At 47.2% G+C, this 27,051-nt stretch overlaps 1 protein-coding gene across 1 annotated transcript in view; it reads left to right on the top strand.

Moving 5' to 3' along the window:
- Window positions 1-27,051, top strand: part of SGPP2 (sphingosine-1-phosphate phosphatase 2) — a 104,864-nt gene that overhangs the window by 53,072 nt on the left and 24,741 nt on the right. Inside the window, exons 3-4 of the mRNA XM_066281042.1 lie at window positions 18,219-18,398; window positions 21,185-21,274. Of these exons, the coding sequence (XP_066137139.1) occupies window positions 18,219-18,398; window positions 21,185-21,274 (270 nt within the window). The remainder of the gene's footprint in view (window positions 1-18,218; window positions 18,399-21,184; window positions 21,275-27,051) is intronic.

Below are 27,051 nucleotides of genomic sequence, written 5' to 3'. Positions count from 1 at the left end.
TGAAAAGAAGAGGAAGAAGAAGGCTTGTTGTCTCTCTCACAGACCAAATGCCAATGTGGCTTTACTTTTGTCCTGTGTTGTGAATCCCCTTGATATCAGACAGTACATTTGGAATGTGTATCATATCCATTGCTCAATAAATGTTAGATTGTTTGCTCTTTAATATTCAATATGATTGGAGGAATGCTTTAAAAGAAAATGTTTAATTGCTTGGTGAATATAAATTCCTTTCTTTTTTCACAATCAAAATCCTGGCAATAAAAATGCAGAAGGTTCCTTTGGGCAGGCCCTCCTGCTCCTGATCTGCCGAGTCACGTTCACTGATGTCGAAGGGCTCGAGTTGAAAGTGATGGAGTCCACATCTCTCCTGTTCTGACTGTAGAAAGCTGGCTAGCAGATACCTGCGGTACAAAGCAGACCTCAGATTTACATATAAATTGTACCTCCCGTCCAGATTGTGTCTATCTGCAGCAGAGTCTAGGGTATTCTTTTATAAAAACAGTCTTACAAATTGGTTCAGAGGCGAACTTGGTGATAACATCAAAATGCAGTCGTGCCTCTGGATGTGGCCTGGCGGCCACCTGCCCATGTGGCAGGGAGTCTGAGGAACCCGGTGAGGGCAGAGAGGACGACCGCTTGCCCCGTCCCTCTCATTCACAACCCCTAGACTGGGGTCAGTTTTAGTGCCAAAAGATGACTTGAAATGTGATTATCTCCTAATCCTCTGTTTAAACCGCTAGCTACCACCCGTTCACTTCAAAAGCTTGCCCTGCTTGTTAAGTTGGTGCTTGCTTGAGATTAATGAGTCTTGAGAAGCAGTCAACAATGGCCGGATTGTAACCCTGGCTGAACTGCATTGCACGGAGCGGAATGAGGCGGCAGAGATTCTGCCCAGCGCCTCTGAAGTGGAATCTTGTCATTTAGCCTTAGTTAAATATTAAGTCAATGTCTCTGGGGGTTTATTATGCCAACTGTATTGGTTTTGAAGCACAATAAGGAGATCTTTTGGTTTTAGTGTAGTGTTTTGTAGGGAGGGGGAGGGTCCCCAAAGCCTTTAAACTGGGCTCCTGTGGTGGAATAGAGAGATTTGGATCTCTGTAATTATCACCATCATTACCTGGAAAATGACTCCCTGCCCTCTCCTTTGTGATGACTGGAGAGAGTGTCCCCATTCTTCCCTCAGGCCCCAGCCCTTCCCCCACCTGTCTGTCCCCATCTACTGTCCCTACTCCCAACCCCCTAAACCGGCAATGACAGGGTTGGGTTGGGTTTGGGTTGTTTTGTTTTGATGGAGCAGAATTATAACCCTCCCAGATAGAGGTCAGCACCGCGCCCCACCCCCAAGCTTCCCTTCTAAATGCTTCACTTCATTCTCTCCTAGAGGCACGGTTACTGGAAAGATGAGCTAGGTATTAAATTGTTGAAAACACCAGGGGCCTGGGGGCAGGATGTTTTTAAGGATAAAATTAAATTGGGTCATCTAGTAAAATGATGGGGGAAAAAAAAAAGCAAAACTAAACACTTTATATAGTTAGTCCTTCTTCTTTCTCTCCTCCCATTAAAAGTTAGTATAGCTTTGGCCCTGGCTGGATGGCTCAGCGGAAGAGCATCGGCCCTGCATGTGGAAGTCCTGGGTTCGATTCCTGGCCAGGGTACACAGGAGTAGCGCCCATATGCTTCTCCACCCTTCCCCTTCTCCTTTCTCTCTGTCTCTTTCTTCCCCTCCCGCAGCCAAGGCTCCATTGGACCAATGTTGGCCCAGGCACTGAGGATGGCTCCATGGCCTCTGCCTCAGGTGCTAGAATGGCTCTGGCGGCACGCCCCAGATGGGCAGAGCATCACCCCCTGGTGGGCATGCCAGGTGGATCCCGGTCGGGTGCATGCAGGAGTCTGACTGCCTCCCACTTCTAACTTCAGAAAAAATACACACACACACAAAAAGTTAATATAGCTTTTATTGTCTCAGCGAGCAAACAGGTCTCATTTGCCAGGTCACGTCCAGCCCCAAATCCAGCAGGGCAGAGCAGGAGCTGTTTCTCTCTGAATTCAGCCAGAGCCCGGCCGGTCGGGGAGTCTGGACCGGGGTGGGGGTGGGGGGGACTGCTCTCTGCCCACTCCCCGCAGGCACACCTGGGCCTCAGGGCTCACCAGCACCCTCTGGCCTGGACTGTGTCCGGATTCTCCCCCATTCATTTGTGAAGCAAAAGGAATGAGAGTGAATTAATCCATCGGCTACAGGGACCTTTCTGTCAGATGAACTTTTCAAATCTTAACAGCTCTATTTTTTTAACCGATCAGTTCTTTTGGGGACTCAGGCTGCGTTCTTGGGTGGTTCTCCCAGCAGCTGCTTGCTGAGCGGCCTCTGCGAGCCTAGTGCCCCACTATGCGATCCCCATTTCACAGATGAGAAGATTGAAACCCACAGAGGGAGGCACTTACTCATGGGGACCCGTCCAGGCAGTAGAACAGGTGGTGTTCACACCGGCTTCTCTCTCCCAACCCAGCCGTTCTTTCCACTGCGCCATCTTGCCTCCGCTGGCTCAACTCGACTCCCCTCTCCCGGGTCAGTCTGTCCGGAATGGGCTTGGCCCCTTCGGGGGGGCGGGGGGAAGGCTCCAGGAAACATTGTAAGTCTCATTTGCAGCTGTCCTACATGTGAGCAGCCGAATGTCTCAGATATCCCAGACAGTCTGACTCCCGGTTCTCTGGGCTGTGGACCCCGGGTCACCTGCACTTGTCACACTGTGGGTCCTATCGCAGGGACCGAGGAGGGTGGAGGACTATGGTGCCTTTGCCTCAGGGCGGGAGGCCCGAAGGGGGCTGCCTGTTGATCCCCTGGGCTTGTCAGGCCCACCGCCTGCACAGCCTCCTCCTGATCTTCTTTCAAGCAGCCACATGGGACAGGTGGAGGGAGGGTAAGAGTGGCCTTTGTCCCATTAGGAGGTAGGGATTTGACCCAACGGGCACTGTCCTCGCCTGAGGAGACAGAAGCTGCTGGGGAAGGCCAGGCGTTTTTCTTGTCCCTGGTTCTGTCCTTCCCTCTGGCCCTGGGTGCCTCCATCTGCCCTCCCTCTGCGCCCTGAGGGACAGAGGCCACCATTCCTCAGTGGCTGTCTTGCAGCTGGGGCAGTGGGGGAAGTGACCCCTTGGCTGGGAGGGGGAAGAAAGACTTTCATCAGTTAAGGGCTCTACCACTTTGCAGCTGGTGAGACCGTATTTTATTTTGACTTCTGGAATTTTCTGGAAGCTGACTGCTGTCTCTCCTCTTCCGCTCCTGTCCCCGGCGCAGCGCTGGGGCTTCCCAGAGGAGCCTCTGTCACCTCTTTTCCCGGGTGCGGACCCAGAGGACACCATAGCCAGACGCCAGCCTGGGCCATTCCCTTCCTCCCAGGCCCGCTGTCACCATGTACCAGGCGGGCCCCTTTGCCCTCGTGACCTCAGTAGGCCCGCGCAGTGACCAGGAGACACTACATTTGCTTCGGGGAAGTTGGGCCCCACCAGTATAGGATTAAACTGGGAAACTGAGGCTTCCTGGCCCGACTCTGACCCCAGGAGCGCCCGCCCTCTCTCCCCGGGCCTCTGCTGGCGTCCGAGGCGCAGCCCTGGAGCCGGGATCCTCCTTGCTCAGCTGAGTGCAGCCCATGTGCTCGTAAATGTCGCCTGTAGGGCAGAGGAGGGCAGAGTGATGGGTCTTGAGTGTGTAATTTTCCGAGAGCAACAATGTCACTGTGTAGGAATGGGTAACGTAAATTCATCACGGAGGCCCTGCGGGGCTATGCCCGCACCGTGGGCTTCTCAGCTGGGGGCAGCCTCTGAGCCAGCTTTCCTGACGGCAGTAGCTCTAGAGCAGCCATTGCCAACATTTATTGAGTCCACACTGTGACGGGGCTGTGACCTTAGAGACGTTCCTGAGTGACCTGTAGGCCTTCTCCTCTGTGCCTCTCATTCTCATTGCTCTCATTTAAAAGGGGAAGGGGACAGCATCAGGAGGCCGGCCACACTGACGCAGCCAGTAGGGAGCAGAGCCAGGACCCGAACCTGTGACTCTGATTATCCTAGGACCCTGCCTCTGAACCACTCACTGCATTCTGCACTAGCCTTTTCCCTTGTGTTAAGTATCATCTGACTTCTTCGTATATTAAATGTGCTCAACTTCATTTTTCATTTTACAAATAGCAAAGCCATTAATAAAATTTTTTTAAAAAATAAGAAACAATTCCCTAAATCTACCTCATTTATTGATCTAAAAGGAGTCATTACGTCAAAGGATGGCTTATTTACCTTAAGAATTATGAGACTCGGCTTCCAGTCCAAGTGAAATTTCCCCACCCTCGTTCATTTTATATAGCCTGGTGTTTAGTAGTAAGATAGAGTGAGAAGCCTTTGGGGATGGGGGCATGGCCAGGCTGGGAAACCTGGAGCCTGCCTACTGTTACAGGTGTGTAATCAATCATAGTCCGGAGTTTACTAATCATTAGCTAAATGACATTTGTCTCTGGGTCTCAGTTGGACCATCTGTGAAATGTGGAGTTGACCAAAATGATTATAGGACCAGTCTTATTTTGAAAGTTTTGTGATTATAAAAAGTATTGATGCCTGACCAGGCAGTGGTGCAGTGGATAGAACGTTGACCTAGGATGCTGAAGACCCGGGTTTGAAACCCCGAGGGCGCTGGCTTGAGCATGGGATCACGGCATGACCCCATAGTTGTTGACTTGAAGCCCAAGGTCGCTGGCTTGAGCAAGGGGTCATTGGCTCAGCTGGAGACACCCAGTCAAGGCATGTATGAGAAGCAATCAACAAACAACTAAGGTGCCACAACTACAAGTTGATACTTCTCATCTCTCTACCTTTCTGTCTGTCCCTCTCTCTCTTCCTCTTTCTTTCTTTCACTAAATAAATAGATAGATAGATAAATATATTGCTTGCTTCCTTTCAAACTCACACTGGTTGAACAAGGGAAATAAGAGAGCTGATTTCTTTACTTGGGCCATAACAGAAGGTGCAGTCAAAGGAGGAATTTAAACTGTGGGTTTAGCAACTCTACCATCAGCTGCCGTGGGTTGAATGAAGCCTACCTCAGCCTGACCATGGCGGCTCCTAACTTGGGCCACGTGGAAATGAAGGTTGAGTGATTTTCAGTGTTCATCCACGTAATTGGGGAAAATATTATTTAAAAAGAATGGACCTGTGGGATGGACTGAAAGTCTCCATTTTGCTTCAGAAAAAAAAAAAACAAAAACAAAAACAAACCATGTGGCTGTTTCATGAGAATTTATTAAAAAAATAAGATGGAAGCTCACTCACATGGGTAAGCATTCTAAACAAGTCAAGCATTCTCTGAGGCTTTTGCTTGTTGGGGGCTGGGTTCAGAAACTTAAACCTAAACTTGTACAAAACTTTTGTTAGAATGTACAAGTCTGTCTGTTCTCTGACTCTATCTCTGTAAAAATAAATAAATAAATAAATAAATTAATTAATTAATTAAATATGTCAAGAGCATGTAAGAAGAAAATTTCTGTTAGTCATCTATTTCTAAAAGTAATGTTTAAAAATATGCATTCAACTCCACAGATGGCACAGTGCTTTCAGATATGTTCTTATCCCAACCTGACATGAATTTGGTAAGATATTAATGCCTACATCTACCTATGATGAACTCAAGGTCGAGCTACTAATAACACCCAAGGCTCATTCTCAATCCAGCCCTCTTTTTTCCTTCATGTGTCAGGCTTAAAATAAAGGCTCTCTTTGTAGCAATGGAGAATCAGTTGAAAGGGCCTAACAGACTGGAATGTAAGTAAAAGATATTGAGAAAATATCCATAAATGGAACATGCACCGCTAATGAAAGTTCAAAGATGTTGACCTTAAAAGTTAGTTTTTTTATCAGCAAAAATGTGTTTATTCAAGAACAGCAGAGAATTGCAATTCAGGATGTGCTACTTATGGCAAAACCATGGGCAAGTCTGGAGAACAAAGGAGAGGGCTGTTCTTTTCTAGAGAAGAGGGGAGGGGAAGGGAGGACCTGTGATAACCGAAGAGCCCATTGGAGGAAACCAGGAACTCGAAATGTGGTGGCTTTTCATTGGCTGGGTTGTGACTGTCTCCCATTGGCTAGGCCATTGCCAAGGGAGGAAAATCTCGCTTCCTCCTGGTGGGGTGTTAGAGTAGAAAACATCTTCCAGGTACCTTTCTATTTGGGGCAATCAAGGATGAGTGGGAGGGCATGAGAGTCCTCCCGTAAAGAAAATTGTATAACTAGCCACTAGAAGATCTCTTGGGTAAATCTGAGCAGGTCATAAAGATGTCTAAACATGTGGCAAAGGCAACCATTTGGGGTTTTTTTTCCCTTTATAGAGAAGGATGCACTGTTTCTCTGGACGCTGGAAATCCTGGCTTCTCGGCACGCTCTGGGCCGCGTTCCTTCAGTGTGCCCTCAACTCGGGAGCCGCTGGGGGATTTAGAGTCTGAGAGGGGTCACCAGTGTCCGAGCTGATCTTAAAGTCCTTTCACCACAATCTTTTCTAGTCTCCATCTTCTCCTGAAGGTGGTCGAGAAAGAGCACGTTGGGTTAGTTTCATTTAACTTCCGGCTGGAAGGGTGAGAAGGGGCCAGCCAGCCAGGGGCGGTGCTGGGTAGGGGTGGGGGAGGAGTTCCAGGCTGAGACTGAGACAGACACGGTTCCGGACTCTGGGGTCTTGAACTGACAGAGCATCCTCTTGGGGACGGGTTGGGGCTGATGCAATGAAAACATATAGTCTGAAAGCGGGCAGGCAGGATTAGATAAAGATACATAAAAGCAGAAGGGGACAAGTGGGGACAGGCAGCTGTGTTAGGTGACGTGCTCACGGAGCCCTTTCCAAGGAAGTGGCATTTGAGCAGAGGGCTGACGTCTTATTTATGTGTGACGCGCATTTAAATGGTTATGGCAAACCTAGAATGTTCAAAACTTATCAAGTCTTTCTGATTGATTTCTGTCTTTAATGTGTCCAAGAGGTCTGTCTCAGCAAGCCTCTATGAAGAAAGCTAGTTTTTTTAAAAAGTACGAGTCGTGTTTGGGTCGGTTTTCTCCATCTTTAAAATGAAGCCTTTGTCGTGATTCAAATCTGGTAAGATGTGTCATCCCACAGTCGTTTTGTAAAAATACTTTCACTGTTCACCATCACATGGGCCTTAGCCCTCGAGGGATACGAGGAGGCTGCCCGGTAGCCCCGAAGGTGGGCGCTGGCAGGCTCAGGTCAAGCCCCTCTCATTACAAAGGGTCACGAGGAGGTTACACTCGGCCCTGTTGGGGGTTCTGACCGTGTGATGGACAGCCCTTCCTAATAGGGTTAATCACTCACTGGTCAACGGGAGCATCAGTGGCACCCTGCTCACCCCCTCCGCTTTGCCCGTGCTCCCTGCAATGACAGGCGTCAGGCAGGGGACCCACAGAGACTGTCCCTTTCTCCTCAAAGACTGGCTCTTCGGAAGGAGAGTCATCTAGCTCCAGGGAAGGAGGACCAGTTTCTGTCTTCCAGGGAGAAACCTGGTAATGAAGCCTCCTGCCAGAGACAAGGAGGCTGCAGCAAAGGCAGGGGGGACAGGGGACGGCAGTCTTCGGAGGGAAGCCATGACCACAGCCACAATAAAAAAGGAAACTTGATTTTTGGAATTGATGGGCTAGACAACATTTACATGTCTGCAACCCCTTGTCAAATGCAATGTCATCTTCATTTTTAGACTATTTTCTTCTTAAGAGGTGGCGAGTGACATTTTATTTTGGTTGAGCTTTGAAAGTGGGTGGCATTATGTTTTTACCCCAAACAAGCCCTTCCCTAGGGTTTAGTAGACCAGAGAGCCCGAAGAACCAGCACGCCAGAGCCCTGGACCAGAACTTACAGCAGTGCTAGTCAACCTGGTCCCTAGCGCCCACTAGTGGGCGTTCCAGCTTTCATGGTGGGCAGTAGCAGAGCAACCAAATCATAAATAAAAAGATAGATTTAACTATAGTAAGTTGTTTTATAAAGATTTATTCTGCCAAACGTAGCAAAAATCCGACATAAAGTTCTTGGTAAGTAATTATTATTATATGCTTTAACTTGCTGTAACTCTGCTTTATAAATTTTATAAAGTAAAGTTACTTCCCTACTTTATAAATCACCATTTCTGTGGAACCGGTAAGCGGTTAGAAAATTTTACTACTAATAGAGATACAAAAGTGGGTGGTAGGTATAAAAAGGTTGAGCTACCCCTGCCTTACAGAGTCGAGTTCCCACTTCAGCCTGACTAGGAGTGTGTCTGAACCCTTTGATTGGCAAAAAGCTGTGGCCAGCAGGTGCAATTAGACCCCAGGATCAAGGGGACTGTTCAATCAGACCTCCTCGCTGAGAGGTTTTATTCCTGAGGTATGGGGCCCCTTACCCCCACCTCGACTTCGGGGCTTAGGGACTGTCTCAGTCCAGAAGAGACTGTCACAAGGTTTAGACAGTTGCCAGGAGAGAGGTTAAATCTCAGACCAGGTGAGGTGTGAAGTGTCACTTCCTGATGCTGGTGATGGTCTGGGAGGGAAGCAGTTATATAATGACAGTGTGGATCCCAACTTGCGCCTAAATGTTTCTGTGTTTTCAATTGAGAAGCACAATTATTTTTGTGATGACCAGAAAAGTTGGGAGGGGGCGCACAATGGGGAATAAATAGGGGTACCAATAAACATCCCAGATTGAGGGAATTGTAGAGAGACTATATTGAGTCTCTAGATTTTGGACCAGTTTGGGCATGCAGAGCTGGTAGCCACCCCCATTCACGGTCATCTTGTTGACAGTTGTTTGAAATGAGTATTGGCTCTGGCCAGTGTTGATAGCTCAGCCCGTGATGTCAGACTGAGAACGGAAATAGATGGATAAAGAAATCAAATGCATTTGGCTACCCCACCCACCCACCCACCATTTGTTGAGTAGATACACATCCTGGGCACCCTCGCTAAAAGCGGACATCATCTACGTTGTCATAAGTGAATTTTCTTCCCTCCATCCTGTGATTATGGCTCCCGTAATGTAGTTACCCTGCATATTGAGTTTTTCTTTCTATGTGTTTCCTTAGCTCTCCATTTCCTTGCAGCCTCTTAATTGGTAATTCAGTTTGCTCACGGACTGCTGCCTGTCAGCGCCTGCTCGTGAAGGCACCCCTGCCCCCACCACGTGCACTCGTTCTAGCTTGAGGACATGTAGCCAGCAGCTCCACCCACTAGAGACCAAGAACACTTAGACCCGAGGGTCTGGGGATAGCCCTTTACTGTTCTGACCACCAGTTAGTTCACTGTTCCGTTATTTGCCGCCTAAGAGAAGTGAGTGGGAAGAGTTGCACATGTGTGAAGGGAACCTGATCCCGACAGGCAGAGGGCTTCTAACCTTTGACCTCTCTCAAACAAGGACCACTAGGGCAGGAGCTTTTTGAAGACTGCTTTCATGGTTACACCTGGTTTTAGTCCCTGGACGTTCCAGCATGGTGGTGTCAGCATGCCCCACCAGTGCCCGCGTCTGACTGGGCGCTGCAGCTGACTGGTCACACGAAACTGGGACTCAGAAGTGGCAGAGGTGAGGTTGCATGGCCTGACTCCGCGGAGTCTGTAATCCTTCCAGAAAGAAATCTTTTGTGTATTTCTTTTATGTGACCACCACTCAACTCTTTCCTGAGTCCTGGAATCACTGAGGCAACCTTCAGCCCCCAAGGTTCTTCAATGTAAAAAGCTGTCTCTTCCCAGCATAGAATGGACCCAACTCTAACTAAATGTGTAAGGAGAGTCTGTGGTGGCTTGAAAAGTTAGGCATTCAGTGTTAATGACCTTTAGCCTAAAATCAGGCTTATGGTCCATGAGGTCAGCATGATGGCCGCCGCCCCAACCTCACCATGTTGGGGCTTCCTTATACGCAGAGGCTGCCATAGAAAGACAGGAGAGGGCAGGTGCGGTCACGTTTTCTCTCGTCTCAGGGTAATTTAAGACTAGACACTTTCAGCCCTGGCAGCATGGATCAATGGAGAGAGCATCGTCCCAGCACACCAAGGTCATGGGTTTGATTCCCAGTCAGGGCACATACAACAAGCAACCAATGAGTGCACAACTAAGTGGAAGACCAGGTTGATGCTTCTCTCTCTCTCTCTCTCTCTCTCTCTCTCTTCCCTCCCCTTTCTCTCCCTCCCTCTCCTTTTCTGTTTCTCAAGTCAATGGAAAAATTTAAAAAAAAAAAAAAAAGACTAGGTACTCCCTGAAGCTAAATCTATTTTAGGATATACTGAGCCTGAACCCCATTGTAACAATACCTATGCTCTAAGGGTAGATGTTCATTTTCATGTATTATTTGTCAGTTGCCAGATGGTAGGATATGGAGAAAAGACCATAGAATTTAGAATAAAAAAATGAAATTCAGCTGCTCTACACTGAGGATAGAATCTTGGGTGAAACATTCACCCTCCACAATCTTCAATTTACTCATCCATAAAATAAGAATGACATAAACATTAAATAACATCAACGAAAATACTTACATCACCGCACAAATATAAGTTATTATTTAACCCAACTCCTCCTTAATCATGAAAAGGACGCTGAAGTGGTCTGAAGTCACTTTCCCCAAGGTAGCTACAGCTGTGACTAACCTCCGATCTTTGTACCTTTGGTGTTTGTCTTCAAAATTTTCAGCAGCAGATATGAGCTTGAAACAATGGAGCATTAGAAGGAACGGGAAAACGTTGTAACTTATCTTTTTTTTCCCCACCTGCCTTTTGTTGCTTTAGTTAATGTATCTCATTTTTATAGAACCTGGAATACGTGAGTGAAGACCGGTGCTCTGGGATTTCTTTGCTTGGGTGCTTCGATCATGGAAGGATATTTTATTCGTTTGAAACTGCAGTTGCTTCCCCCAGTGTTTCCCCCAATCCCTCCTCTGTCCCCACAAACACTTGCAAACCCACATGATACATGCTGGAAAAGGGCCCTGCATTTTAAAGAGCAAATAACAATAGTGTCACAAGTATGAGAGGATATTCATCGGTTGCAAACAACTGTTCACACTGGACGGTAAGCAGTCGTCCCTAGAATGCTCCCAAATAACCAGAACAAAGAATGCTTTCAATTCACTCCCTGAGGCAAACACAGGCGGCTACCGGAGCTGTGTGCATTCATTCCGGGGAGAAAAAAAGACTGAACACCCAGCGAACAAAACACGGGCTGGTGTCCTCAGTCTCCTTGTTTTGTAAAATTGTTGATCTTAAAAGCCTCCAGAGCTAAAAGTTGCTCTTAAAATGAATTCTGGGCTCCCAGTTTTGAGCCGGTGGGCTGTCGCCGGCTTTCTCCGTGGAGTGTGTGGTCGCCTCCTCAGTGCCCTCTGGAACTGGGGTCCAGGCCCTGAGGCCCGGGCATTTGAAGACAAGAATGTTAATAGTCCCCATGGCTACTTCTATTAAATCAATATTTGAAGACATTGTTAATAACATCTGGAACAAAGGGCTTCCAGGACACATAGAGGAGGCATTTCAGGACCCATCTTGATGCCTACTTTCTCTTTTATTAATCGTGACACCATTGACATATCACGATATTTACCGTTTTAAAGAGTATCATCATTTACTGGTTTCTAGCATATTCACAAAGTTGTGCAACCATCACCACTGCCTAATTCCAGAACATTTTTGTCTCCCCCAAAAGAAACCCATATCCTCTGGCTCTCGTTTCGCATACCCTCCCCCCTAGCCCCACACAAACACTCATCTACTTTCTGTCTCTATGGATTTGCCTGTTTTGAACATTCCATGTAAATGGAGTCGTACAAAATAAAACTGGATTCGTACAGTATTTGTCATTTGCATGTCTGGCTTCTTTCACTTAGCAGACTGTTTTCAGGGCTTATCCATGCTGTACGTAGCGTGATTCAGTACCTCATTGCTTTTTATGGTCAAATCATATTCTGTCCTCAGGCTGCACCACGTTTTGTCCATCCATTCATTTGTTGATTGGGGTTTCGGTTGTTTAAACTTTGTGGCTATTATGAAGGGTGATGCGAAGAGCATGCCTGTGAGGGACATGTTTTCAGTTCTCTTGGGTATGTACCTGGGAGTGGAATGGCTGGGTGTCTGGTCTCTCCTTCTCCAAATCATCATATTAATCATCTGAGGAGAAGGGGAACAAGCTTAATTTGGACCGATGAAGAAAAAGGACGTGAGCATATTGGAAGAGAAACTGTGGTCTGTGGGTTACATCTCCTTGTTCTCTGCTCTCCAACAGTTAAGGAAGGATATAACTAATCCCTGGCTTATTCAAAATAAATCCATGGATAGACTGTAATTCCCAGAGTTTTTGCCCCACGAGAACTGGGAGATATCATATACTCCTGTTAATCTCTTGTGCCATGATTTCCAGATGGTAGATGGAGCTATGGGTGTAGCCAGAAAAAAGAAAGATGTTAGAGTTTTTCAAAAGTTGTGGCTAAAGGGCGTTGTTGAGGGAGGTGTAATTTAAAAACAATCTCTTGATATCTCCTCCATCCTACAGTGGACCTGGCTTTTATTACAGTGAAAGTGGAGCCTGCACACCACGGGCTGGGATGCTTTGTGGGGAAGAGAGAAAATGGAGGGGCGGAGCAGCCAGCAGTCCCCGTGTATAAAAAATGAACACATGGCTTTGTTTACGGAAGTCCTGTGGCTGCTTTACTAGCAGTAATGCTGTTCTGATGACCTTCTGTTTTCTAAACTATTTTGGTTTTATTTATGCTAGTGTGAAGAGTGAAGTCCTGTTCACTGGAGATGTGTTTGACACAGTAAACTGGTCATTTGGGGTTGTAATAACTAGACAGGGCCACCACGCTAAGAGGAAATGTGCTGTTGTCTCTGCCGCCCCGGATGAGCCCAGCTGTCAAGGACGGACCCGCATTGGAAGTCCTTTCAGGCTGTGAGGAGGATGTGTTTCAGGCTGGCAGAACTGGCTCAGGAGAAAGGCTTTCTGTCTGCTTCAGATCAGCAGTGGACTAGCCAAAGAAATAGCTTCTCCTCCTGCCTATAAATTTCCTTTACCTTGTCATCAGAACAGAAGTAAGGAAACCAGCTAATTCCTCAGGGGGAAATGCTACGCGCCCCCTCCCCCACCCATCACCACCAGCACCCCGCAGGGGACTCAGCCGCTGTGCTGAGGTGTTAGTGCTGGGCCCCCCGTGGGGTTTTTCCTTTACATACAGGCCTTTAGGGCCTGAGCCCAAAGGAATGTGATAGATGTTGGAGCTTAATTCCATCCCTTTAGGTACAGAGCAAAGTCCTCTATGTAGGGCAAAGTCCTCTATTAACTCTATCGAGTTAATCATTATGCTGTTTGACTGCAAACTGAATGGGGGAAATAGTTCTCTTCTGCTATGGCACCCTTTTTATAGACTTTTTTTTTTTAAACTACTTTTTATTAATTGATTTCAGAGAGAGAACAGAAACATCGATCTGTTTCTATAGGTGCCCTGAGTGGGGATCAAACCGGCAACCTTTGTGCATTGGGACAGAGCTCTAACCAACTAAGCTATGCAGGCAGAGCAGACTTGATTTTTTAGAGTGGTTTAGGTTCACAGCAAAACTGAGTAAAAAGTGCAGAGAGCTCCGTGTATCCACTCTCCTCTCCCTGCATGTCCCCATGAACAGCCTTCCCTGTCGCCAACATCTCACACCAGAGTGGGACATTTGTTACAAGTGATTCTACATGTAATAATCACCCAGCGTCCGTCGTTTACATTTGAGCTCACTGCTATGCGTGCCGTGGGGTGGACAAATGTATAATGACACGTGTCCACGATTATAGTGCCATGCAGAGTAGCTTCACCTGTTCAATCCTCTGTGTGCCAGCTAGCCTCCCTCCCCCTTACCCCTGACAGTCGCTGATCTTTTTACGGTCTCCATCCTTTTTCCTTCCCCCAAATATCATATAGATGAAATCACACAGTATGTAGGCTTTTTGGATTGGCTTCTTTCACTTAGCAATATGCATTTAAATTTCCTCCATGTCTTTTCATGGCTTGAAAGCTCATGTTTTAAGTCCTGAGAGAAGATGGCCATCCATCTGTGACCCAGGAAGCAGTTCCTCGCTGGTACCTTGACCGTGGACTTCCTGTCCTCCAGAACTGTGAGAAACAGGTTCCTGTTGTTGACAAGCCGCCTATCTATGACTTAGACAACCACTATTTGAGGTGTGATGGACGTGCAATAAACTGCACAGACTTAACAGCTTTATTGAGGTACAGTTCACATACTACACACTTCATTCATTTAAAGTATACAATTGAAAAAAGCCTTTATTACCCTATTGATCAGTGTCATCCCAATAAATTTAATTAAAAAGTATACAATCCAATAATTCTTAGTGTAGTCACAACATTTACACATTTAAAATGTAGAGCTTGGCACATTTCCACATATGTACATACCCTTGAAATCACTATAGTTAAGATAAATCTCCGTCACTCCCAGAAGTTTCCTCATTTGTAATATCTTTCCCTCCTCCTTGGCAACCCCTGAGCTGCTTTCTGTTCTGTAATGTCATCTGCACTCTCAAGAATGTTACAGATCGCTTCTCGGCCTTTTGGCTAAAATCAAGTGAAGAATGTTTTGGAAATGAAAATATGTAGTAGGTACTGTCTTTGTTCGTTTGGATCTGGCTTCTTCAGAAATTCACCATAATTATTTTAAGATTCATTCGTGCTGGGTATGGTGTCAGTTGTTTATTTTGTTGTTATCGTTGAGAAGTATGCAACTGTATGATTATACCACAGATTGTTTATCTGGTCACATGCCGATGGAAGTTGGGATGTTTCCAGTTTGGGGCTATTACAGAGGAGCTGCCACGAGTGTTTATGTACAAATCTTTGTGTGACTTATGCTTTCATTCTTCGTGGGTAAATTCCCAGGAGTGGCAGAGCAGAATCCTATGGGAAGTGTATGTTTCACATTTTGAGAAACTGTCAAGCTCTTTTCCGAAGTGGCTGTACCGTCTTGCATGTCTTCCAGTGGGGTAAGGAACTTCCGGGGGCTCCCCGTCTCCCCAACACCCTGACTAGTTGGTCCCTTTTATCTTGGCCATTCTAATAGAGGCGAAGTGGTGTGCCTCACAGTTTAAACTCTGCTGGTCCTAACCTCCTAGAAGCTCCCATTAAATACCACCCGGCACCGCTCTGCAAGCCTCTGCTATGCTGTTCTGGCCAGCGAGGCGCCTCTCTACCCATTGGTCATCTCAGTTAAACCGTCTCCCTTTAACATTCAGCCCAAGCGCTCCTGGTCCTCGAGGTTGAACCGAAGTCTGTCTCTGCCTACAGCCATACCCATAGAATTGTGTGGGTAATTTCTCTCAAAGCAGATTTGCATTACAATGAGATCCTCTGTTTATGTGACTGTTTTCCCCACTCAAGGATAAGGACCTAATACAGAGCTTGGCACTTCATAGGTCTGTTGTAATGAGTGTGATGGCTGAGACAGGAACCCCCCCCCCCCCGCCCCGTAAGTGGTACTCTTTCTGTACAACTTGAAAAAGAGGGCTTTTTCTGGTTTGTTTGTTTAAAGAGAGCTGTCATAACAGTAGTTATTTGAAATTTATTGATCAGAAACAAGGTGTAGCTATGGCAATATTTTTTTAAGAGGTTTAAAAATTTATTTTTTATTTTTTATTTATTGATTTCTAGAGAGAGAAAAGGGGAGATGGAGGAGTGGGAAGCATCAACTCATTATAGTTGCTTTTTGTAAGTGCCTTGACCAGGCAAGCTCGGGGATTCAAACCAGTGACCTCAGCATTTTATCTAGGTCAACGCCTTCTCCACTGCGCCACCACAGGTCATGCTGCTATGGCAATATTTTTAAGTGGAATGAACAGCTGCCCTAATTCTTAAAAACATCCTTCAAACACAGAAGGCGACCCAGAAATGAAGTCAAAGGGACTCATGAACGTCAAGGCTGTTAAATTTTGTCCAAAGGAGGGTTGCCCGGTCCGTCTTCACTTTGTGATGTGAAGGTTTCCTTTCCTCCAGGGTTTTAGAGTATCTCTGAACCAGCTAGCGTTCCTCACTATGTCTGTCGTACTTTGTGCATGTGAGTGAGTGGGGAAGAGAGCTTCTGAGAAATCCTTGCTGGACAACAGTATCTGCAAGTTTTTCCAACTCCCCAAACAATAGTCAGTCTGATGTAGTTTTTCCAGGTTCACAGGAGGGAGGCAGAAACATAAAAGACTGAGCTGGTTTCCAGGACAGTGGATTCCGGTAATAAGGGGATGGTAAAGAGGTTAAGTTTCAAAGTCCGATTAGAAGCCACAGCTCTGGAATTTGGAGTGATTGTCCCTGAGGCTTTAGGGCTTGTGAATGTGGCCTGCTGTGCACAGACAGTGGTTCTTGGTTTCTAGCCCAGAGCAATGTGGCCGAGGAGCAAGACACAGGAGCAGGGCCTTCTGGGGGCTGCTGGCCACGCTGGAATAATGCTCACAATTAACTGGCACTCAAACGAGCTAAAAGAAAGCACCAGAATGTGGGAAACCCTAAGGCGATCTGGTTGACTCATCAGAATTGTTCTGAAATGGTCTTCCCAGAGTGGGTTTTGTTCCAAAGCTAGGTAACCCCATCCATCAGGAGCTGAACAAAGCCCTTGTGAGATCACTACGGTCATGGTAGGATAAGAAAGTTTATGATTAAAGCCCATGACGAAGCGACCAGTGCAAGAATCCCATGTAAAGCAAGGCTTCTCAAATTCTCATGGTCACACGACTCACCTAGGAGTCCTGTGAAAATGGGATTCTAATTCAGTGGGTCGGGGCTGGGGGCTGGGATCTGCACTTTAAAATAGCACCTGTGCGGTGCGGAGCCTGGCTGCCCTCTGACCACACCTGAGTGGAAATGCGGAGTCTGATATAAATGGTTTGCTCCTCCTCTTTTATAACAGGTCGTGAAATTGCCATCTTGTAAAACTCTTGGACAAAATTAATCTGTTTTTAGCAGACCTAATCCTTTCTGGAGGGTATAGAAATCAAATTTTGATTCCTATCTCTGCTTTCAGAAAAACCACGAAAAGGGAGAGGAAATTTCTTCATTAACGGTATCATGCAAAAGTCATTTGAAAAAACTCCAGATTGAGTTGTCTCTATTTTAAGGCTGAAAATACCATATCACTTATTATACTGATGCTTCTGCTTATTGAATAAAGTTTTTTATTTCTTTTTGTGTGACAGAGACAGAGAGAGAAGGGGACAGATTGGGACAGACAGATAGGTAGGGAGAGAGTTCAGAAGCATCAATTCTTCATTGCAGCACCTTAGTTGTTCATTGATTGCTTTCTCATATGTGCCTTGACTGGGGGACTACAGCAGAGCAAGTGACCCTTTGCTCAAGCCAGTGACCTTGGACTCAAGCCAATGACCTTGGGCTTTAAACCAGCGATCTTTGAGCTCAAGCGAGACCATGGGCCATGTCTATGATCCCACACTCAAGCCAGTAACCCTGTACTCAAGCCGATGAGCCCGCACTCAAGCCGGTGACCTCTGGGTTTCCAAACTAGGTCCTCCGTATCCCAATCCAATCCTTTATCCACTGCATCACTGCCTCGTCAGGTTTGAATGCAGTTAAGTCCAATGTGTTTGTTGCCTACATATAATGGGAATAACAGTAGCACTGAAAAACTTTTCAGCTAGAAGTCCCATAGAACAGTCACTCTGCTGGTGAAACCTTGAAACCAATGGCCGTCTGCATTGAGTATTAGATGGTCTTTCATCCAGGACCGTCCTGTGTCTGGATAGGTACTACTCTGTGGCTGTTTAAGGCACAGATTTCAAAGCCAAACTCTGTGGATTCAAACCCACCATTTACTGATCACATACAATGGTTTACTCATCTGTAAAGTTGGTCTGCACTTTACAGATGTTATTGGAGTAAGTTAGCATTCGTACAGCTCTGAGAACAGCGCTTGGCACACATAGGAACTGTATAAATGTTTGCTAAGCGTCCGACTAAAATAAAGTGAGTTATTGTCATGTCTTGGTTGTTCTGTGGCATCCAGAATGCCTGTTTCTCTCTTCAGTGATTCAGGACCCCTCTGCAAGGCTTTTCCAATAGCTGGGGGGGGGGGGGGGGGCTAAAAGGAAGGGGATTTCAGCCAACACAGGGAAACCCGAAACAAATTCATGACATGTAGGGGTTTATGAATTTTACGTCTTTGGTTAGACTTGGCCCTTTGGTTTTGCAGCTGGTGATGTATATTGGCCAGGTGGCCAAGGATATCTTGAAGTGGCCCCGCCCCTCCTCCCCTCCCGTGGTGATTCTGGAGAAGAGAATGATCGCTGAGTACGGGATGCCGTCTACCCACGCCATGGCGGCCACCGCCATTTCCTTCACCCTCCTCATCTCCACTATGGACCGGTACCAGGTAAGGCGCCTGACCTCTCCCCCTCCTGGGTGGGCCTCCCGTACAATGAGAGAGCAGAGAGAGGCTTGAGAACTGTCTTTGCAAGCTGCGTTAGGGGACCTGGAGGTTTAGGAAGTGACACCGGCGGGGGATAAAAACCTATTGAGCTGTCGATGACAATTTCTTCATAAGCAAAGGGCCTCTATAATTTAGTATGCAAGCCAGGTTTTGCCTGAGAATGAAAGTGGACATCATGAATAACAACACTGGCATGGTGGGCTGTCCGGGAGCCAGGGCATGTCGTCTCCCCGCTTCAGAAAGCGTTTGTCCCCTGGACTGCCTGATGGGGCAGTGCTCGAATCGGGGCTCTCATCCTGTGAGTGACGGACACATGGCCTTCGTGATCCTCATAAGTGATGAGCCCACGACATCCTCCTGCTGGACTTCCCAGGTCTGGGACAGAAGAGTCTGTGCCCCAAATTATTCCCCAAGGATGCCTCTGCCCCTGGTTGTGACTCCATGCTTTCCAGGAAACTGTCTAAATTCCAGGAGATGAATCAATGCTGAGAATAGAAGGAATTCACTATCTGCTGAGCTGCTGGTTATCCCGACCTTCTGAAAGTTGTATTATCACAGCCGTGAGGATTTGTTTTGCTGGTCTCAGAACTCTTGCTCCAATTTGTGTTTAATTTCATAATTAGTTTTCATAATTTCACCTTTGCCCTGTGAGAAAACTTAGATTTCATTAAATCTAGCGTTCTTATTCATAAACAGCAGCATTTTTGCTCCCTGCCCCGACACGCAGGATACCCGGGACATTCTGCACTCCAGGTTATACAGAAATGGGGGGGTCAGCCTGCTGGGGCTGGAAGAGGACAAGATTCGTGTTGGGTCCTGGCTTTACTGGGGCTGCCATCTACCCGGTCATCTGGGTTTGGACCTCGGTTTCCTCAGTGGGAAAGGGACGGATATAAGGAATGTCTCTAACCAGGTATAGTCTTGTGTGGTACCTTGCTTCACTGTTGTGCCAGGATCAAAAAGTATCTGCGCGCCCCAGAACTGTCTGGGTTAATTTAATGCAGACTGCTCAGCTGTGTGGCGCCCAGAGACGTCTGCCCGGAAGTGCATAGAAGGCCCAGCATCAGCCCCCGTCGGGCGCTCTCAGCATCCACAGAGGCCTGTGAACACGCTGATGCCACTTTGGAAAAAACCAGCGAGTAGAGGCCGACGCAGGGGAACAACCGCCACCACTATTTATTTATACACTCGTTGCAAGGCCAACCGGGCCTTTTTTTTTTATAGAATTCTTTTCAGCTCACATGATGCAGCAGTTTTCAGAAGGCCTGAGCTGTTACGGTCTTCTTTCCGACTTAATTTTTTCCATTGATTTGAGAGGGGAGGGGACGGAGAGAGAGAGAAGCATCAACTCGTTCTTCCCCGTAGTTGTTCCATCTCGTTGCGTACTTGTTGACTGCTCCTTCTATGTGCCCTGACCGGGGAGATTGAACGGGACTACGTTTTATGCACTGAGCCGCTTGGCCAGGGCCCCTAATTTTAATGATAACTATATTTAGCAATTTGAATTATTGCTCCTAAATAGCACTAAATATGGACTTGTTTTTATAAATATGTGCTGAGCCTATGGCCCAGACTCTAATTTCAGAATGCATTAACTCATTAATTTTTAGCGTACTTTTGATGAGAAAGTGATACCTAGTTAATGATGTCTTAAGAAAAGACCTACAAAAACAATAACAACAACAAAAAAAAGGAACTACAGCCTTTTTTTTTTTTTTTTACTTACTGTACTCACATGTTACATTGGAAAGGACATGTTGAACTTGGCCTCCGAAGGTGTGGCTTCCGGTTCTGATTCTGTTATCTCCGGCTGTGTGACCCTGGGAAAGTCATTGTGCCTCTCTGAGCCCTGGCTCCTGTTTTGAGGATCAAATGTGTTGATTGATGAGGAAGCCTCTGGGGGCTAAAATTTAATGCTAAAGTTTAATGTTACTTATTCTGATTAAGGATTTCCTCATTTGTAGAATGTGACTAATTATAGAACCTACCTCCGAGGGTTGGGTGAAAATTAAATGAGACTATGACTACAAAGTGCTCTGTGTAATAGAGACAGTTCTCTGTTGTCTTTACCCTTCTCCATGAAAGAATACAGACGTCAGTCCCTGAAGCACGGGAGTTCTATCTCTCTGCCTATTTGACGGGCAGATTTTTCGTATGTTTTCTATATGATTCAGCATTATCCAGATTCCCGTGGCTGCTCTTCCACCAACAAGTGTTGAGATTTAGTCAAGTCTGGACTTCTGCCTTGACATCTCTACCTAAATGTGCCCATTCTTAGCACAGGCCCATTGTCACCAAACTTGATCACCACAGTGAGTGTTGAAGCAGGTGACTGAACTTCCAGGACCTGTCACTGTCCATCTAGCTTGCCCCTTGCCCAACACCATCTACTTTGTGTGTTTTACTCTAAGAGTAGGTAGAAATAAGTCATTATCTGCTCCCCTGAAACAGCCAGCCCAATAGCTGTGGACGTCGGTCTGAAAGCCAAGTTCAAGTTGCATTACATCTTATGCTGTGAAACTTCCTTCCAGAACTACATTTCTAGGCACCTCCCCCTCTCGTTCCTCAGTTTCCCATTTCCACAGGTTTCAGATCATCAGGTGGCTGGTCGAGGGCGTGCGAGGGTGAGACTTGTCAGTCAGAGAGGCTCAGCAGTCCTGATCCCTCCTGTGGCCCTGCCTCTGCGGGTGCGCATGCGCTAACACCCGTGTGTCCTCTTCTTCCCGCAGTATCCCTTCGCGTTGGGGCTGACGATGGCGGTGGTGTTCTCCGCGCTGGTGTGCCTCAGCAGGCTGTACACCGGGATGCACACAGTCCTGGTAAGATGGCAGCTGGGTCCTGGGGTGACTGTCTGCGCAGCAGTGTGGCTGGTGTGTCAGGCTGTTCTTCACACGATGTTTTCATAAAGCAGCTATCTGCCTATGTAATTACATTTCCCAGCAGGCCAGTGAGTTAGGTAATTATTGTTTTTATGGCACATTCATAATAACAGTAATGATTTATTGAGATAATATCAAGGAGGATGGGCTGGGCTAGATTCTTGTGGCTTTGAAGATTGGCTGGAACAGTGACAGGGACTTGGGTCACTTATTTTCATGTTGGTTTACTGCTTGGTGAAGCAAGCGGTGCAGAACACACACCCAGGGGCAAAGACATGGTGTGTGAATGCCGTTCCCCACTTGGATCCTCCCAGAAATCAGCCAGAACTTCAGGGGTCTCATCTGCCCTTGCAGGGTAAGGGTCTCACTAGGTCAGAAGAGCCCAGAATCATGGCTCACTTCCTCCTTACTGTTCTAGGCTGGAGGTGGTGGGGGTGCAGAGATACACACATTTATTTATATATTCAATGTAGGGCCATCTGGACCTTCTATTTAAAAAGAAAATTCATCGATTTGGGGCAGAGAGAGAGGAAAAGGGAGAGAGAGAAAGGGAGAGAGAGAGGAAGGGAGAAAGGAAGGAAGAGAAAGAGAGAACCATCAACTCGTTGTTCCGCTTAGTTGTTCTATATATTTAGTTGTACACTTATTAGTTGCTTCTCATCTGTGTCTTGACTGGGGATTGAACCCCCGGTGTGCCATGATAATCCTCTATGCACTGACCCACCCAGCCAGGGCCATCGGGGCCTTCTTAAAAAATTCTTGGCCTTGGCCAGTTGGCTCAGCGGTAGAGCTTCAGTCCAGTGTGTGGGAGTCCCAGGTTCGATTCCCAGCCAGGGCACACAGGAGAAGCGCCCATCTGCTTCTCCACTCCTCCCCCTCTCCTTCCTCTCTATCTCTCTCTTCCCCTCCCGCAGCCAAGGCTCCATTGGAGCAAAGTTGGCCTGGGCACTGAGGACGACTCCATGGCCTCTGCCTCAGGTGCTAGAATGGCTCCAGCCACAATGGAGCGACACCCCAGATGGGCAGAGCATTGCCCCCTGGTGAGCATGCTGGGTGGATCCCGGTCCAGCGCATGTGGGAGTCTGTCTGACTGCCTCCCAACTTCTAACTTCAGAAAAATACAAAAAAAATAATAATAAATTTTTTTCAGCCCACGTAGTACAATAGTTTTCATAAGGCCTGAGTTGTTATGGTCTTCTTTCCTATTTAATTCTTAGTAATAAATATATTTAGCTGTTTGGGTTATTGCTCAAACAGAGTTATCTGCATTTAAAGATCTGTCCACCCTTTTACAATATTAGGAATTTTCTCCTGGGCTGCCACACTTAGCACAGTTAAAATTACATAGAATTCTACTTCCTGGTGTATGGCCAGCTGCCTGGAAGTTCCACAGCCTAAGGCTGGCCATGACTCACCACGGGCACTATTTAGCATCGTAATTGGTGCAAGAAGGATTTCTTGAGAAAGGAACAGGCCCTTCTTAATTGTGTTTCTCTCCATCTAAAGCTCAAAAATTGCATTAGCAAAAGACCCCACGGAAGGGCCACGCTTCATGGCCCTCTTGTTCCTTCCTGGTGCCCTAGTGGCGGCTACCCCAAGAAAGGGGGCAGAGCAGCAGGGTGGACAGACCGAGCGGGAGAGTTTGTCCCAGTGAGCAGAGGCAGAGAGCTGGGAGGAAGTCAGCCCAGAGAAAGGGGGCTGATGCTGTGTGAGAACGAGAGCAAGTCTAGACCTCCCTCTTAAAACTGCACGTCCTGGCTCAGAGGGAGGCGGGGAGGAAGCAGAGGGACAGGGTCACGTGAGGCACAGGGTCACCAAATCGAAGGGACGCCAAGCAGGGAATCAACATAAATGGTTTGAGTGTGGTACTTCAGAAAAGCAAAGTTAATGCAAAAAATATCCACAGTGAAGAAAACATCCGCCTTTCAAATAAAGACTGGCACTGACCCCGCATGACCCAGCCTCTGTGCCCCACCCTCATCCTGGCCCCAGCTCCCAGATCTTGAAAATGCTACAGAAGTAATTAGGGGCCAAGCTCACTCTTCCACTTCCCAAGGCACGTGCCTGCTGTCCCTGTCCCAGGGCCCCGTGTGTTCGCTGGCCTCTAAGACAAAGGGGAGGAGGCCAGCCTCCGTCAGCTGCTTCCCCTTTGAAGAGGTTCTCTCCGAGCTCATCCACTGACCTAAATATGGAGTGAAGCAGAGCTTTCTCGGGTGTTTTGGTATTTCTTTTATCGGGGTCTGCATCTTAACTGCCATAGGCTCGAATTAAAAATGAACTTGGAAACTCAGGTTGAAATGAAGACCAAAGTAAACACAAGAATGTGGCGTGAACAGAGGGCACGGAAAACCCGCCTCAGCAAAAACACAGGGACACGACTTTCTTTTCCCTTTACAGTGGGTTGTGGGGCTGGGGAAGCAGATATTTGTGGGGAAGGCCATTCGGGCATCTCATTCAGACACAAAGGAGGGGTACAGCTACTCTCTTTGGACCCTCTGCCTGGAAGAAACCAGACAAGGGGCCGTAGCAACTACCCCTCCCACCACCGTCCTGTCCCACTGTCTGTGCTAGGGGCTTCCTTCACACACATCATTTGATATCAAGGAGATTTTAGACCCTGACTCAGGCCCAGGCCCCAGTCAGGGCCAGAGGCATGGCCCAGGGTCCAGTGGTGCCTCAGTTTAGTAGCAGCAGGCAGCAGGGAACAATTGGTTTTAATAGTAGGATCAAATTCCATGGTGGGTTGGTAGTCTTCTTTATTCAGCGGTAACTTTAGTAACCTCCTCCCAGATGCCAGGCCTCCCGAGCCTTTGAGTTTGTCAATGGAGACAGATGTGCAAGGTGTGACTACTAGAGATGATGACAAGTACTATAGATGAAACAGCTGGATTGAGCTAACTAAGGGGCATGCCTCTCCCTGGGGCCTCTCACACTCTCCGGGGACTGCCCTGTGCTAGTGGTTCTCAACCTTTGCTGCATATTCAAGCCTCATGGGAAGCTTTAAAAAAAAAAAAATCAGAGGCTATTTGGACATCCATGTTCATAGCAGCGGCATTATTCCCAATAATGAAAAGATGGAATCAACCCATTGACAGATGACGGGATAAACAGCAAGTGGTATAGCCATGCAATGGAACATGATCCGGCCTCAGAAAGGAAGGAAGGTCAGGCACATGCTGCCACATGGACCAGCCTTGAAGACGTAATGCTCAGTGAGCTAAGCAGTCACAAGAGAACAGATATGATCTGATCCCACTTCCAGGAGATCCTTAGAGTAGTCACATTCAAAGCGACAGGAAGAGAATGGTGGTCGCCTGGGGCTGAGGGGGGGTGTTGTTTAACGATTATAGGGTTTGGGCAGATGAAAAAGTTCTGAAAGGATATGGTGGTGATGGTTGCACAACAGTGTGAATGTACTCAATGCCACTGAACTGTACACTTTAAAGTGGTTAAGATGGCCAGTGTTGTTATGTGTTTTTTTTTTTTTTTACCACAATAATGTATAGAAGAGGGCCCTCCTAGGCAGTGGCGTTTTTTTCAAAGCTCGTCAGTTGACTTTACTGGGAAGCCATGGTTGAGCGCCACTTATTAGGCTAATTGGCCTTTAGGGTGGGGCACGGGTGCGTTCCTGAATAGAACAAGAGTTGGGAGGCGGAGACGCTGCTGTGTAGGCGCCCACCGTGCCCACATCGACAAGTCTACTAATCACACCCAGCCAGGGTGCCCACAGCACGTGAGTCATTCAGGAGGTGCCTGCTTTGTGTAAACAGCCCTCTGTGCACGAACGGGAAGAGCAGCTCGTGGAGAGCTTATCTCACCCATTAAGAAATTACTCTTTATTAGAGGTGAATGATTTGCTGTGACGTCACAGCTTCCAGACAGGCTCCAGCAGGTCCCTGGGCAGTTCCGGGGGAGCACAGGGCGGCATGGGACCCACACTTGCCACACGTCCTGCCGAACCAGCTCTGGCACCTTGCCTCTGCCTACCAAAACGCCTAAGTGGGAAATGCAGGCATTGCCCCTAGCTCCTTCCTTCCCACGCCCCCTCCGCCACGGAGTCACCACGCTGAACGAATTCTGACGTCTCAGAGCTGTTCGCACCCCACTGCCAGGAGACTGCTTCCAAATCTAATCATGCTGGTTGGTCCCTGCTTGGAGAAGGGTCCCTCTCCTGCTGCGTGGGAATGATGACACAGTCCCAACTCTGAGCAGCAGCCATTTGAGGACCCCAGGAGAACCGACCCTTGGGAAAAATCAGCACTGTTCTTGGCAAACACGGGGACCAAACACAGGGGTCTGACTGCTGAGTATCCTGTACCTGGGGCCATCTTTAGGCTCACCGTTCAAGGTGAAAGTGCCTTTTTGCTCAAGTTGATTTTTTTTTAGTCTTGTATTTCCCATAGTGAAAAGCATCCTAACTGATGATTTGCAGAAACAATTTTTTGGTGTACAGTCTCAGGTTCTCTTGGTTTGAAGAGCAAACCAGTGGCAGCTAGCTGAAAGGGGGGGGGATATCTTGGGAGCACTGGGTCCCTCCTGGAAGGCAGTATGAAGGGACTCAAGTAACAGCCTCAGGAAGGGCCAGAACCGGGGTGACAATGAGACTCCCTTCCTCTGAGGCACGGAATTCATCAACAGACCCAGAATTGACTTTAAGTCTTTTGCTGGATAGAGCAGTGATCCCTAACATGTTATCAGGAAAATTAGCCAGAAGTTTTGTTGTTAGATTAGTGAATGGCAGTTCCATTATTTTGAACCGGAATTAGCTGAAATGCTGCTCTATTGTTCCTAAATTGTTTGACCTGTGGAATTGTATAGATACTAGATCTTATTTGCTTACTCGTGTTCTTCTTTTTCCCCCTAAGTATTGCTTTAGCTTCGGTTTGAGTTGGAGAATGTTGAAAAAGCTTCTCAAATATTAAATTATCTGCAAACCGTGCAAAACTGTGTTCTGGCTTTAGACTAGAGCATTTTTGCTGTGTTTTCTCAAGTTCTTTGAAAATACTTTAAAACAACTTACTTCAAACTGCCTCACTTAATATGGAAAAGAAAGCTCATTGTAGTTTAAATTAACAGCCCACTAAGCCTTATTTTCAGTTATTCCTCTCAGATGGGTTAGTTACTGAGATCAAAAGGGAATTTGGTTGTGTGTCCGGGTATCAGGCGCCATGTTGTTATGCCCGTGTCTTTTCGTTCCCTTGGAGAAAAATATTTTTACCATTTTATAAAAATAGAGAATTATTTCTGGTTTTAAAAATAGTAAGAACACATGGTAAAACATGCATCCTCTGTTGTTGTTAAAGTCTCTTTCATTTTTTTTCAAGAAAAACAAATCATTGTCATTTAGAACCATGGGAGGTTCGGCCAGCCATTTGTTAGGATGATATGGAGCGAAACCGAAGGCACTTTCTGCCTCTGTATTAGGTGAATCAAAGTCAGGGCTTAGCACAACTTCCGGCAAGAACCGCTCACAGTATAGATCCCTAAGAACAAACATAAGCGAATTAATGTTTTTACTTGCTCTCTCAACACTGCGCAGACAGCCACAGTTGGGTTGTATTGAGTTGGGGCACGGTTTTCCACCTGTTCTGTAGATGTGGGTGGCGAAGCTCCGGGGCGCGCACTAACTCGAGGACGGAAGCTGGGTGCGCCTGCGCGCAGCCCACAGGGGGTGGACAGACAGGAGTTGGTCGGAGCACCCGACGCATGTCGAGGTC

This window comes from Saccopteryx bilineata, chromosome 5 (genome assembly GCF_036850765.1).
Source record: "Saccopteryx bilineata isolate mSacBil1 chromosome 5, mSacBil1_pri_phased_curated, whole genome shotgun sequence".
Classification (NCBI taxonomy): domain Eukaryota; kingdom Metazoa; phylum Chordata; class Mammalia; order Chiroptera; family Emballonuridae; genus Saccopteryx; species Saccopteryx bilineata.
The sequence above is the reverse complement of the archived record's forward strand: the minus strand, read 5'-3'. Positions and strand labels throughout refer to the sequence as shown.